The sequence below is a fragment of the Mastigoproctus giganteus genome, chromosome 10 (genome assembly GCF_048544385.1).
Source record: "Mastigoproctus giganteus isolate SK-2022 chromosome 10, ASM4854438v1, whole genome shotgun sequence".
NCBI lineage: Eukaryota > Metazoa > Arthropoda > Arachnida > Uropygi > Thelyphonidae > Mastigoproctus > Mastigoproctus giganteus.
In genome coordinates, this window is record NC_143584.1 from 221,909,438 (window position 1) to 221,924,581 (window position 15,144).

The window sequence follows — 15,144 nt, forward strand, 5'->3', positions numbered from 1 at the left end:
TTTTTTTTTTTTTACATTAAGGGAATATATGTTTGGCAGACATTTAATTTTATTACGTTATGCCATTGTACTAATCAGAGTTTTCTTATTAATTAAGAAGGATGATGTAAATAAATGTTTTAAGAAATCAATAGAATCTTCTGTTATTGGTTTTTACTTCATTTTACAAATTTGTGCACTTGATTACACTAGCCACGGAAGTCTTAGAAAGTATGCGACTTTCTGTTGGTGCTTTCCAAAATATTCTTTAAAATTTGACAAAGCGCAATGTAAAAAATATACAAAATTAACCCCAGGGGCTCACATCTGGTGAGTATGGGCTTGGCACACCCAGGGTGTCCTGAGCTGGATATCATCATTCTTCTCTTTCTTGGTGATTCCTTTCTACTTCTGATTCCCCCCCCCCTCTCTCTCTCTCTCTCTCTCTCTCTCTCTCTCTCTCTCTCTCTCAGGGTAACTCTGGAATTTATTTTTTTTTTCTGGCTGGTGCAGCATAAGCCTCAGGCTTCCTTGCACCACATGGCTAATAACAATAACAACAGACTTTGCCCAAATATTAGAGATTGAAATCAGGTAGCACTTCAAAGGCATTTGCTCATTTCTCCCAAAATAACCCCCCCTTAAAATATCAAGTGATAGATCAATCTTTCTGTGAAAGTCTCACCAGTGACTGGCCATTCAGTTTATGAGCATTAACCATTTTAGACCAATTAATCAAATCATCAATTAATCAAATTAATTGATGATATTTTGAGCATAACCTTTTATGCACTGAACAAAAGTTAAATTTTTTTTTTTTTCACTCAAAGTTATAGAAAATCTCAGCAAAGCTGCACATTCTGTTTTTGTAAGTAAAATGGGTCATTGCAATCATGGGACTCTACCAAAGTTCACACATATCTGCTTAAGGGTTAATATCAACTAGACTGCAAGATTTAACTGCACAAGTTAACATTAACTGTACATATTTTTTGTGGAAATTTACATTAAGAGACTATTAAAAGCTGAATTAAATGGCAATTGGTTTACTAATATTAAATAAAAAAATTAAAGGCAAAAGAAATGAACTTCAAAATATTCGTACTAGCTCGATCTCTGCTCTATTCAATTTTTTGTTTGGAAAATGTTTACTTTGTCCATACTGTTTCTTCCTGTACTTTTAAGTAAGTTATTTTACAGTAGTAAAACCTCATCAACAGTTAAGTATGTTTTCCGTTTCCATCAGAATGAATTCTATTTTAAGACCTTCACTAAATCATAAGAAAAAAAAAAGTTTCACTGAATTATAGGAAAACATGTTAAATGACTATCTTGATATCTCATATACTTTTATCAGATAATTTTACATTATATATGATTCAAAACTATAAATTTCTATCTGACAGGATGGAAAAACTTCCGGAACATTTTCTGATCTTTAAATGTTGTGAAAAATGTATATAACATATTTCTTTAGCCTAATAGAAAAATGAACTTAAATTTCACTTAAATTTATAATAAATTTAAGTGAAATTTATTATAAATGAGAAAATATAATAGGTAATCAAGTCAATTTTTTGCAGAATATTTCTTACCAACTAATTTCTTTTTGATTGTAATTTTGCAACAAGCTTGGTTAGTGATAAGGCGCAGTGGTGTCAATGGAACACGAGGCTTAATATCATCATTTTCCCTAGATTTGGCTTCAATTCGAAGAACCTGCCACTCGAGGCGCTTGAACAACAAAACCTCCCCACGCTCTGGATCTTTTATCCTTGACAACCGTAAATCACGTTTCTTCCAATCAGGACTGTAGCTTTCCAGAACTATTCGGGACAACTATAATAAATGGTGAAACTAATGTTATTTACTTATTAACACAATACTAAGACAGCATACTAAAATTCATTCTTAAAGGAATACAAATTTTAAGGCAAATTTACCTGAAATGATGCCTGAAAGGCTGGGGAACGGAAATTAATTAGAACTGAATTTACTACAACAGTCATACCATCTATTACACGATCTGAGAACCCATACTTTCCTCCGGAACTAAAGTAAATAAAAAAGCAAAAATACAGTTAATTTTGGTTCTACTATCACCTCTACATACAAATCAAAACAAAAATGTCAACTAAAAAATATAACTAAATTGCTGCTAATGTAACAATTAAATTTTTTTATTTTAAATATACTATTATACTTTGTTTAGTTATCATAATGGTATATTTTATTAATGACTATGCAAAAAATATAAAAACAACACCTTATATTAAAGAATGAAATTCATTAATGTGAAAAGTCTCAAAAAATACAGCAATCTGAAATCATGGATTAATTTTGGTATTAAAAACAAAAGGCTATTAAGACACAGCCTTTCAACTATTTCAAAAGAGATAATAATGCATAATTAATTTCAAAAATTTTTTTATGGTGAACAAGTAAAACAATAGATAAAAAAATTTATATCCAAGAAAACCTAAAAAATGTTATTTAAGCCACATGGGATGAACAAAGCAACCCCAATTTTAAACACTGAACAGCAATGAAAACGCATTTATTCTTCCCCTCCCCCCTCATCAGGCGGGAATCAATGAGAGGGAAAAGAATCAGTAATGGAGTCTTCTTATACTATAACAATAGTTTTCAAAAAACAATCCACTATGAGTAGCATATACATTATTTTTTTTGGATGCAGCAAAAGAAACAAAAGTTCTTTTACCTGACATGTTTTTGGAAGAGAGCAGCTGTAAATTACTATATATGAGGAGGTATCAAAAGGTTTGTACCCTTACCTAGAAATAATAGCCATAGAAAAGTGAAACTTCGCAGGAACTTTAATCCTTTTCTATGTACTCTCTATGCATAGTAACACATTTCTCTCATCTAGTGATCAGTTGTTTATTGCCTTGATCACAGAAGGCCACACTTTTTGCTTGAAACCACGATTCCACTTCACTGATGACTTACTGAGACGAATCAAAGTGGCGTTCAAGCAATGGTTTCTTCATTTTTCGAAACAAGAAGTCGGCGCAAGGTCAGAAGAATAGGATGGGTGCTGCAGTAGTTCGAAGTCACACTGGGCAGCAAAGTTGGTGGTGACAATGGCCTTGTGAGCCAGTGCATTAGCATTAGTAGAGGCATATAAATAAATAAATAAATTTTCATTTATTGCAGCTACAGCAAGCCCATCACAGCACTAGGCTAGGGGCATAAATTCAGTACAAAGGAGACAAATATATATATAAAAAATTACATAGCATATTCTATATATACATTAACAACGAATATGAATTATAATGATCAAAAATATATATTGCAGAACATCACATTTGGCTCTGGATGTAGTTACTGGGTTGTAGGTAGGCAGCTGTTTGTATTTCTCATAATTTGTTTGGAAATGAGACTCCTGTAGGCTTCAGAGTTGAGCAACTTCTTACAATCAATGTTGTGATAATTTATGAGGTGAAGGGATGCATTGGGGAACATCCTGTCCATTTGTTTTAGTCTGGAGAGTTTGGATTTGAATTGTTGTTGGTTTCTTGAGTTTTCTCTGTTGGTGGGAGCTATTATGTTGGCTAGGTTTGGTGAACTGGATGCAGAAGTAATTAACTTAGCAAGAAGCATGACTCCAGACTCGTTGATCATCTGTTGCAGAGGCTTTGTTTTTAAGTTTTTGTAAAGCTGTTGCCTGGATATTGTACGGGGAAAATGAAGTTTATTGTTCAGCCATCTAAGAACCCAATACTCTAGAGCAAGGAATTTTTTTACGGTAACTTGAGGAGCGCCAGACCAGATTTCGGAGGCATAGGACAGAATGGGAAAAATGCATCTCTGAACATGGTTAATGACTGTTTTTCTATCTTGAATCACCGCTGTTTCTTGCTTGATCAGCCATCTTGATTTTTGAATTTTTTTAGCAACATATACATAGTGAGAATTAAATGAAAGATTTTTGTCAAAAACAACTCCTAGGTCTTTGTGAGCAAATACGTTGGGAATTGAAACATTTGAAATTTTAATTTCTATGTGGTTTGGTTGTTTCTGTAAGGAATAAGTTATTTGAGCAGATTTGTTTGTATTTATAGTGAGATTGAGATTCTTCAGATATTTGATGATTCCGCACATCTGTAAATTCGCATCATGGCTAACCTTGGAAATGTCATCACAGGATTTGGAAATAATGAACAACTTTAAATCATCAGCATAAGACAGCAGATTTGGATTTTCTTGTAGAAGTGGTTGTAGAGATGCTGAAAATATAACACTGGAGAGAACACCTCCTTGAGGGATGCCTGTTGCGGTTGTGACGAGAATATTATCAGTATTAGTGGGGAAGATGAGATTTCTGTGATTGAGGCTGTACTGAAGATAGGATATAACCATTGTATCAATGGGGAAATGATTTTTCAGTATTTCAATGGCTTTCTTGTGATCAATGTTGTCGAAAGCACCTTTGATGTCTAAGTAAAAGACATCGCATTGTGCTTTATCCTGAAACGCAGTTTGGATGCGCACAATGGTGTCAGCTAGGCTTGTTGTTGTAGAGCGCCCTGTAGGACCAAAATGCATGTTGTCGGGTGCATTAGCAAAGATCGCATCCCGAAGATATGGCAGCATAATCTTATCAATAATCTTAGCGATTATGGACGATACAGCAATTGGACGATAGTTTATATGGTTATTATTGCTAGCCTGTTTTGGAATCAGGGTAATTCTAAAAGTCTTCCATAATCTTGGAAGGAATGGCTGGGAGATGCAACTGGAAATAATATGAACTAGAGAATCAATGATGAATGCACTGGACAATTTAATAATAAAACTAGGGATGCCGTCAGGGCCTTCACTACTATCAATTCGTAGTTTGTTAATAATTTTCTGAACTGTATCCTTGTTTACAAGTTGGTTGATTAGCAGAGCTTGATTAGGAAGCATTTCATGTTGAACGCTATTTGTGTGTTTATAAGAATCGAATTCTTTAAATTTGTTTTGCATATCTTCATTGCAGATGTCAAAATTGCATGTTTCCATATTGAATTTTATCCATTCCAAAGTCCGGTCTTGCTGCAAGGTAGCTCTTGTTTTTGAAGAGAGTGCTCTTTTATTATGCTTGAGCCTGGACATTAAGTAATTTTTGTACGCCTGAATTTTTTTGAGCTGAAACAGTGCTCTGCTCTTTTTATACTTTATGTATGTTGATGAAGTTCCGTACTTCTTCCACTGCCTGTGGCATTTTTGTTTCCTTTTAAAGTATGGTTTTAGATGAGATCTGAACCACGGTTTGGATTGAGAAGAAACTCTTACAAGTTTGGATGCTGACTCTGTTTTTAATTGATTTAACCATTTTATTAATAGAAACGTGGCGTCCTGAATAGGTATATTTTTAAGAGAATCCCATGGATAGTATTTTAAGAGCTGCAAAAACTTTTCTTTCTGAAGGAATTTAATCGATGATATCCTTTTAGTGCTTTCTAGAGGCGGGCGAGGATTCCCACAGCAAATTGTTGCTTGAAATTCTATACTTTTGTGGTCAGATCTAAATGTAATGTTGCTACTACACTTTTCTTGAAGTTCAAGATTGGAGTAAACTAGATCGAGCGCTTGATTACCTCTTGTAGCAGGGACGTTGATATTTTTAGCTCCTAGAACTAATAAGGAGTCGGACAGCAAGTTCATTTGTAAATTATATTTGGGCAAGGAGAGATTAAAGTCGCCCATTATAATTATGTTAGCTTGAGACTTATGAACAGTGATTATCCAGGTTATTACTTCGTTAATAATATCATCAGTAGGTCCAGGCGGAATATAAATATTATATATTTGAAGTAGTGAATCTTTAACTTGGATCAGAAGAGAAATTCCTTCAGAGTTGTAAGAACAGGTGTTGTAGGTGTTAATAACTTTAATGTTTGATTTTAAAATAATTGCTGATCCTCCACCTCTTCGATTAATCCTAGATGTCATGTATGGAGTGTAGTTTAGATTTTTCGGCTGTAGAAAAACATCCTGAAGAGGTTCCTGCATCCATGTTTCAACTAAACAAATTATGTCATGAGTTTCTCCAACCAAAAGTGCTATAAGCGTAGACAGTTTATTTTTTACGCTTCTTACATTCTGTAGAAAAATGTTGAGATTAACATCTAGCTATGCAGACAGCTCATCAGATTGAGAGTTAGCCGTTAACTCCTCATTGAAGTTGTTGACAGAACTTAGAACAGTTCCATGATGCAAGAAAGCAAGCTTATGCAGCATCAGCCCAAAAAAAAAAAAAAAAAACCTTCCACTTCATCCCTCCATTTGTTCGAAATACATGTCCAGCTGAGCCTTACATTTATTTACGCTATCAACTTCCACAACAAGGGATGGAAGTCTGTTCCACCAACCAACTACCTGCTGGCTAAAGGCAAATTTCCGCACATCTATCCTACATCTGTCTTTCCTCAATTTGAATTTATGCCCTCTCAGGTGATTATTCTGAGCAAGAGGCAGTATCCCATCAGCATTGAGCATGCTCAAACCATTCAAGGCTTTGTACACCTCTATCAGATCACCTCGCTGGTGCCTAGTCTCCAGACAATGTAATTTGCAAAACTTAAGCCTTTCTTCGTAAGAGCACCCCTTTGTTCCATTCACCAATCTTGTTGCCCTTCTCTGTACTCGTTCCAGCAGCTCTACATCCTTCTTGAAATGAGGCCTCCAGACCTGTATACAGTACTCAAGGTGCGGCCTGACCATTACCTTATACAAGGGAATAATCACCGCCCCTATCCCTGCTAGAAAAATTCCTGTATATCATTGATAAGACACCATGAGCTACTCTTGCAGCCCGTCTGCACTGTCAGAGAACTTCATATCTGCCTGCACAACCACCCCCAGGTCCCTTTCATTCTCTACCACTGTCAGTGTAGTACCACAGAGTTATTACGTTGCTCTGGGGTTGCTGTTTCCCATATGTAGTACTTTACATTTGTCAATGTTAAACTTCATTTGCCACCTCTCAGCCCATCTGCTCAACCTTTCCAGATCCCGTTGCAGCAGCATAGCGTCAGTAGTGTCCTTAACAACTCTGCCAACCTTTGTATCATCTGCAAACTTGGACATTAAGCTTGATATACCATTGTCAATATTATTTATAAATATAGAAAACAATAATGGACCCAACACTGAACCCTGAGGGACTCCACTAATAACATTAGTTCACGATGAGCAGTGTCCATTGGTTACCACTCTCTGTCTTTCCCCCTCAACTACCCCTTTATCCACAGCAGCAATTTGCCTCCAATGCCACACTGCTCCAATTTGTGCAGCAGTCTTCCGTGGGCAACAGTATCAAAAGCCTTTCTAAGATCTAAGTATATAATATCAAAGTTATTTCCTGCATCCAGCTCTTTTGTGACTGCATCATAGTATCCAATCAAATTGGTCAGGCAAGACTTCCCCTTAACAAAACCATGCTGTGTCCGAGTTATAACTGAAGTCTTGTCAAGATGATCCTGCCGTGCTTCTTTAACCAGTGCCTCCATTAATTTTCCTGGAACAGAAGTTAAACTCACAAGTCTATAATTACTTGTGTCAGCCTTTGATCCTCCTTTGTGAATTGGGATCACGTTTGCACATGTCCAGTCTCTGGGTACCTCCCCTGAGTGAAAGGAAGCTCTCGTAATTATGGCTAAGGGTTTTCTTACTTCCTTTGCCGCCTCCTTTAATATAACTGGATAGATCCCATCCACCCCAGGTGCCTTTTTTTATATTTATCCTCAACAATGTTTCCTCCACTTTCCTCTCAGTTATTACAAACTCATCTAGCTCACTGAGAGTTTAATTCACCTCTGGCATTCCCCTTGCTGAATAACTCCTCATGTGTGAATGTCGATGCAAAATATTCATTTAGTTTATTAGCTACCTGAGCAGGATCACCAACAGTTGAACCATCGATATCAAGTGGAACAATCTGAATCATCCCCTTCCTTCTAGACTTTACATAAGTAAAGAACTCTTTGCTGTTTTTCTTTGCATCCTTTGCCAAATATTTCTCATTATCTGCCTTTGCCTGCCTAACCTCCTTTGTGACTTGGTTACAGACCAGCTTATATCTATCATAGGCTTCTGTGTCACGTATTAATTTATATGTATCCCATGCATTTTTTTTCTCTGCCATGTGTCTCATTAGTTCATCTGACATCCATTTAGACCTAAACCTTGAACAATATTTCTTAGTTGGTATGTAAAGCCTAGTAGCTTCCAAGGAAGTTCTTTGAATGCTTCCCATTTTGAATTTGCTGTTGGTAACGTCATCAGTTGGCCCCACTGTATAGAATTTAAATATTGTCTCAGACCATTGTAGTTTCCTTTATTAAAACAAAAATCCTTTCCTTTATCCCTGATGGTAGTTATCTCTTTGAGTAAATCTCACTTCAGCACGCCGTGATCACTGCCACCTAGTGGTTGCTTTATCTGCAGATTCTTAATGCATGAAGAATCACTACTGATAATCAAATCAAGTATATTACTCTCTCTAGTTGCCTCCCGAACATGCTGATGTAGAAAACAATCATCCAATAAATCCACAAAAGCCTTACTAGTGTGTGAGTAACCAACCCACAAATTCCAGTCAATATCTGGGAAATTAATTCCCCCATTATAAGAACTCTCTGATTTACTGGCCCACTCTATTTCTCTGTACGTTTTCTTATTATACTCATCAGAGTCATTAGGCCTATAGCACACCCCTACTCTCAATTTTGATCTCCCATATGTCACACCAGCGGTAGATGACTTTCATCAACTGGTGAAATACCACCACTTTGCTTATTGGAGCCTTGAAGTGGTGAAACCCATGTTTAGTCTCTAGAGCAAAGTTTCCAGCATCCCCCCATACTTCTCCTTCAACCCCGGGGGCTCACATCTGGTGAGTATGGGCTTGGCACACACCCAAGGTCCTGAGCTGGATATCATCATTCTTCTCTTTCTTGGTGATTCCCTTCTACTTTTGACTCTCTCTCTCTCTCTCAGGGTAACTTGGGAATTTTTTTTTCCTGGTGCAGCATAAGCCTTAGGCTTCCTTGCACCATATGGCTCTTAATAATAATAATAATAGTAATAATAATAACTCATGCACAGTACTAAGTACTATAGGTTTTGATATGTTTCATGTTTGGGGTTTCCATAAAAAAAAAAAAAAAAAAAAAGAAAAAGACTCGACACTGCACTGTCCAGCGACGTTGACTGGCGTCACTTCCTTGGATTTTATGTGTTTCTTAACTAATAGGATAACCCCTCCTCCCTTCCTATCCTGTCTATCCTTTCTGTAGACGTTGTACTCCCCAAATTCCAGTTCTGCATTCCTTATATCTGTGTGACACCACATCTCTGATATCCCAATAATATCTGCCTTTGATGCTTTGAGCAATACCTCAAATTCATCAAATTTATTTACCAATATTGTCTTTACCAACATTGTCTGACAGAAGATGGACACTTTCAAAGAATCGCGTAACTTTTTCAAAAGATTTCTGTAGTATTCTCTGGTAAGTGTGGAACCATGAGATAGGTAATCTGTCAGGATAACCCTTTTTTTGTCGAAAAATACGGACAACACCTTCGCAGATGGAGTAGTCTTTGCCTTTTTAGGAGGTGTGCTTCAATTGCTTTGACATGTCTTTAGTCTCCTGATCATGCTGGTACAACCAACATTCGTAATTTTCACCAACCAATCATAAAAGTTCTCAACATCCGCATTACACAAATCCAACATTTGGCGAGAACATTACATTCAACATTGCTTCTGCAAAGGTGTCAGCAATCTTGGAACCCATCGTGCAGAGAACTTAGATATGTGTGCAGATGGTCGTGTAAAATGCTGTGGGCAGACCCATAACTAATTCCCACTGCATTTGCGATGAAATGAATTGTCATATGTCTGTCCCTCAGCACTAGCTGCTCAACCTTTGCAACTGTCTCGCTGTCTGTGGATGTTGATGGCCTTCCTTCCTTCTCTTGGCTCGTCAAAGACACTTGTACGACAGCACTGGAACTCCTGTTTCCACTTTTTACTGTGTCATAGGATGGACAATTCTGCCCATACACAGTTTTAATTTCTTAGTCAATTTCCTGAGCTTTCTTGCCCTGCAAATGCAGGAACTTGATCACTGCTCGATACTCCATTTTGTCAACCATAGCGTCCTTTCTCAGATTCCGAGCTCCACCTCAAGTGTACGATCACCTATGGGAATGAAATTTCACATGTTAGTTATTGAATACATAAACAAATTATATTAAAAACAGCATCTTGCTACTGATGTTTTATTTTTATCTAGGTGAGGGTACGAACTTTTTGATAACCTTGTATATTTTTTTATTCTTTTAAATTGTTCTCTGATGGCAACAACTGGGAAACAGTTATTAATCAGTCCAAACTTGATTTTGAATTGGCTAAAAGTAGAAAATGTTCTTCTTGTCCAAATGGTAGTTGAGCAATCTGGTCTCTCACCGAAGCTACTGGCCATAACTTCAATCATCAGGTTGTAACAGAGGTGAAAGTATTGATGGACAGAAAGTTTTACATTTCAGCTAAAAAAATAGACAAAACCAACTTGACTAGTACAATACACTTCACTTAGTGGCTTCTGTGGCAGAAGGATGTTAAAATAATTCTGAACCTTGATGCCAAGAAAGCTCCAGGTCCTGACGGCATTTCTCCACTTGTTCTTTTGAGCTTGATCCTATTCTGTGTTGCCTTTTTACACTTTCTTATTGTGCTGGTAATTTTGCTGGAAATTTTCTCATAATCAGCCAGTTCCTATAAAGGGTGATAAATCCCAATTATTTTCCTATTGCACTTACCTCTACTCCTTCTAAATTAATAGAGAAATCTGTCAACTCTTAAACTATATTGAAACCTTCCATTTGTTCAATGATTGCCATTATGGATTCCATCAGTGCCAAACCATTGATGATATACTGGCTTATGTTACTCATAATTTTACAAATTCAATGGAAAATTTTGTGAAACTCTAGTAGTTGCTCTTGATATTTCTAAAACTTTTGATCATGTTTGGCATAAATGCTTCTAAAAGAGCTACAATTTTATAGTTGGCCAACTGTTTTTTTGAATTTGAGAAAATAATGGGTATCCAATATTTTCTGAGAATGCTCATTTTCGGTGATGTAGCTGCACTTTGTCTTCCAACTTCACCAATGCTGATATCCCTTATGGGATATCAGCACTGGAAATCCTAACAAAAGGTTGCTGATTATAGCACTCTACATTCCACCTTCCAGTTTGAGAAATCTTTCCCTCTACAAACAGCCTCAGCTTACTGAATGTCCACCGCCAATTCCTTAAATGCTGATCTCCAGGTAATTCCCAATAAGGAGAAGAAAATTTAGTTAACTTCAAACCTTTATAAAACATCCTGTCTTATTTCTCACTTAAGAGTCTATTGTTCCTATGCTCATCTTTGATAGCACTCAAATTTCTAGAAAAGATCACATATCTCTTATTATCAATTACACTACCTTCCAATTGCTCTTGGCATAAGCACATTCAAATATTGCATCATCTGCATCAATTTTTTTTTTTCCTCACTCTCAGTGTTACATTTATTCTAAAGAAGTAATCACTCTGTACTAATCTCAAAATTGCCCTACTATGGAATATTCTTCCCATCTGGGATTATGACAGCAAAACCTCTCTCAAACTTATTGGTTCTTGAGGTTGTCGCAGACATTCTCTCAGATATGCCAGACAAGCTGTAATTGCTACCTGGGAGTTTAAAACACTGATGGAACTGATATTCAGGTGACACTCAAGTCAAGTGGACCCAATTTAGGAGAAGTCCGGACGGTCTGTGACAGCCAAATCCTCTGCTTGCACCTTCATGATGCTGGGACTGTTATTAATTCAGGGTTAACACCCATGCACAAGCACATTGTGGGTGACAACCCAGGTGTGAACCAACATAAGCAAGGGTCGAGGTGTGGCACCCACACCACATGGAGGAATGCTGCCCCTCTATGTTACCAGGCAATACTAGGTGGTACATGACTCTCATCAACCGGTGCAATACCACCACTTTGCTTATTCGAGGCATGAAGTGGTGGAACCCACGTTTAGTCTACAAAGCTATGTTCCAGTCAACCCTTCCCCATCTCTTCCATCATGCAGTATGACTGATGACTCATGGCAAGATCCAATCTTCCTTACATTTTGAGGGTACAGCTCTAAAATGGTGTTCACAGGCCGGCTGCTGATTAGTACACTAGACCGAAACTATTGGTAAATCTCTAGGAGGCTTCTGGATCAGCTAGTGTATAACTGGACTTGACAATGCGGGTGGCATTGTCGAGGCCACATTATGTCAAGGATCTGGGTATATTCTTACCATGTGTATACCATATCCAAAAATTTCAATACTTTACAGAGCATGCCCCCCCCCCCAATTTTTCTTACTATTGAATACACCATGAATTGTCAAACTAATAGAGTAAGCTTATCTGCGAAAAGATCTAAACCACCCAAACACTTAGTTCATTTCACAAATATACATGGTCTCAGTTCTAATCTCAACGATGTCCACTTCCACTTCCAGTCTGCCTAACCCCATGTACTTATTCTGACAGAATCTCAGTTAATGGTTGATTCAACTACTGCTCATCTCAGATGCCCAAATTATTCGCTGTATGATTCCTTTCACCTCAAAGGTGGTACTTGTGCATATGTCCGTTTCGATATTTTCTGTCAAAGACTTGGTAATTTGGAATCTCCTCATTTCGATCTTCTCTGGCTTAAAATCTCTCTACCTCGCTGTGTCAAATTCATCTCTTGTCTCTACCGTTCTCCCAACTCCACTAATCACTTGGAGCTCTTTGACTTCCTCTCTTTGCAACTTGACTTTCTCCTGTCCAATTTTCCTAACAGTGAGGTAATTTTCCTTGACGATTTTAACGTTCGCAACTGCAGCTGGCTTCCGTCTTCTAGCCACACTGACCCAGCTGGTCGAAATGCTGAGGCTTTTGCAATTACTAATGACCTCGCACAGGTTGTTCATTTACTCACCAGAATACCGGACAATCCTAACCATACAGCCAACACGCTTGATCTTTTTCTCACAAACAACCCTTCTAAGTACACAGTCGAAGTGAGTGGTGCTTTAGGCACCTCAGATCAACAACTTGGTGATTGTCTCTTCCCCAATGGAGACTTTATCTCATGGCTATTCCCAACCTGATATTGTTTGGCGTTACAAGAATGCAAAATGGGATGACCTGTAAGATTTCTTTTCCCTGGTCAGATTACTGTTTCAATACTTCTGATGTCAACGTTTGCTCAGATCGTGTCAGTGAAATTATTCTTGCAGGAAGGGAATCCTTTATCCCACACACCACTTTAAAATCTCGTCCTTTATCTAAACCTTGGTTTTCCAATAAATGTGCTAAGGCTGTTCAAGAGAAGAATGTTGCATATCTTAATTGGCTTGTTTCTAATTCCTCAGTTTCATTTTCTGCCTGCACCAAAGCTCGCAACAATTGTAAAGCAGTTATTAATCAGTCCAAACTAGAGTTTGAACAAGCTAAGAGTAGAAAACTTGCTTCTTGCCCTAATGATAGCTGAGCATTCTGGTCTCTTGCCAAAGCTATTGGCCGCAAACTTTTCCCATCTCTGCACCCACCTCTGTCCAAACCAGATGGTTCTGTTGTCACTTCAGCCAAGGATAAAGCTGACCTGATAGCATCCCATTTTTCTTCCAACTCATGTATTAATGATCTTGGTAAAACACCTCCCACCACTGCCAACACGCTCCATTCAATGCCTCCTGTGGTCTTCGATCAAAAGGATGTCAGAAGGATTTTGACGAATCTTGATGCTAAGAAAGTTCCAGGTCCTGATGATATTTTCTCCACTTATTCTCAAAAACCTGTGCTCCTGAACTTATTCCTGATCTTTGCAACCTTTTTTCACTTTCTTATTCAAAAGGTGTTTTCCTTCTGCTTGGAAATTTGTTCATATCCAGACAGTTTCTAAAAAGGGTGACAAATCCCTCCCATCCCATTGCAATTACTTCTACGCTTTCTAAAGTAATTGAGCAATTAATTAACTGCCAAAAGTTAAACTACCTAGAAACCTTCCATCTGATCAATGATCGCCAGTATGGATTCCGTCAGTGTTGACCCACTGGTGATATTGTGGCTTATGTTACCCCATTTGTAGACAAATTCAATGGAAAAGTTTGGTGAAGTTGTTGTTATTTTATTTTTTAGGAGAATTAGCGACTAAGGCCATATTGCTCCAGGGATATGCGGTGGTCATTCCCTGACCTTTCCGCATCCTCCATATTTGGTGGTCATGGGCTCGAACCCCAGTCTAATCAAGAAGTGTGTGCTATGCACTGCTGCTCCTGCCCACTCGGCTATGGAGGCACTGTCGTTTGGTGAAACACAAGCAGTTGCTCTTGACATCTCAAAGGCTTTCGATCGTGTTTGGCATAAAGGTCTTCTAAACAAGCTTCCATCTTATGGTTTGCCAACTGTTTTTTTGTAATTGGTTATCCAGTTTTCTCTCTGATCACTCATGAGAGGTGATGGTAGATGGCTCTCTGTCTTCTAACTTCTCCACTAATGCTGGTATCCCCCAAAATTCGGTTCTTTCCCCCACTCTTTTCCTCTTGTATATTAATGACCTTCTTCCATTTACTGAAAATCCTATCCATAGTTTTGCCAATGATAGCACACTGCATTCGACTTTCCATTTTGAGAAACCTTGCCCTGCCAAATCTTCAACTTCTCAAATATCCGCTATCAATTCCTTAAATGCCGATCTCCAGGTAATTCTCCAGTGGGGCAAAAACAACTTAGTTGATTTCAATCCTTCTAAAACTCAGTCTTGTCTTATATCTCGCAAAAAGGATTCTTCTGCTCCTATACTTATCTTTGGTGACACTCCGATTTCTAGGCAAGATGATATATCTCTTTTGGGGATTACTCTGATTTCTAATCTCTCTTGGCACAAGCAAATTACAAATATTGCTTCCTCTGCATCTAAAAAACTTGGTTTTCTCTTTCGCTCTCATTGTTACTTTTCTTCCAAACAGCTGTTCAATCACAAATCCGCCCTACAATAGAATATTGTTCTCACATCTGGGGCAGTGTCCCCAAACCTCTCTTAGG

The 15,144-nt window shown here is 37.8% G+C and overlaps 1 protein-coding gene across 1 annotated transcript in view; it reads right to left on the reverse strand.

Moving 5' to 3' along the window:
• LOC150079959 (bridge-like lipid transfer protein family member 3B) overlaps positions 1 to 15,144 on the reverse strand; it is a 208,838-nt gene that overhangs the window by 125,241 nt on the left and 68,453 nt on the right. The window contains exons 5-6 of the mRNA XM_090384043.1: positions 1,923 to 2,031; positions 1,575 to 1,818 (exon numbers count right to left, since the gene is read on the reverse strand). Coding sequence (XP_090240169.1) covers positions 1,575 to 1,818; positions 1,923 to 2,031 — 353 coding nt within the window. The remainder of the gene's footprint in view (positions 1 to 1,574; positions 1,819 to 1,922; positions 2,032 to 15,144) is intronic.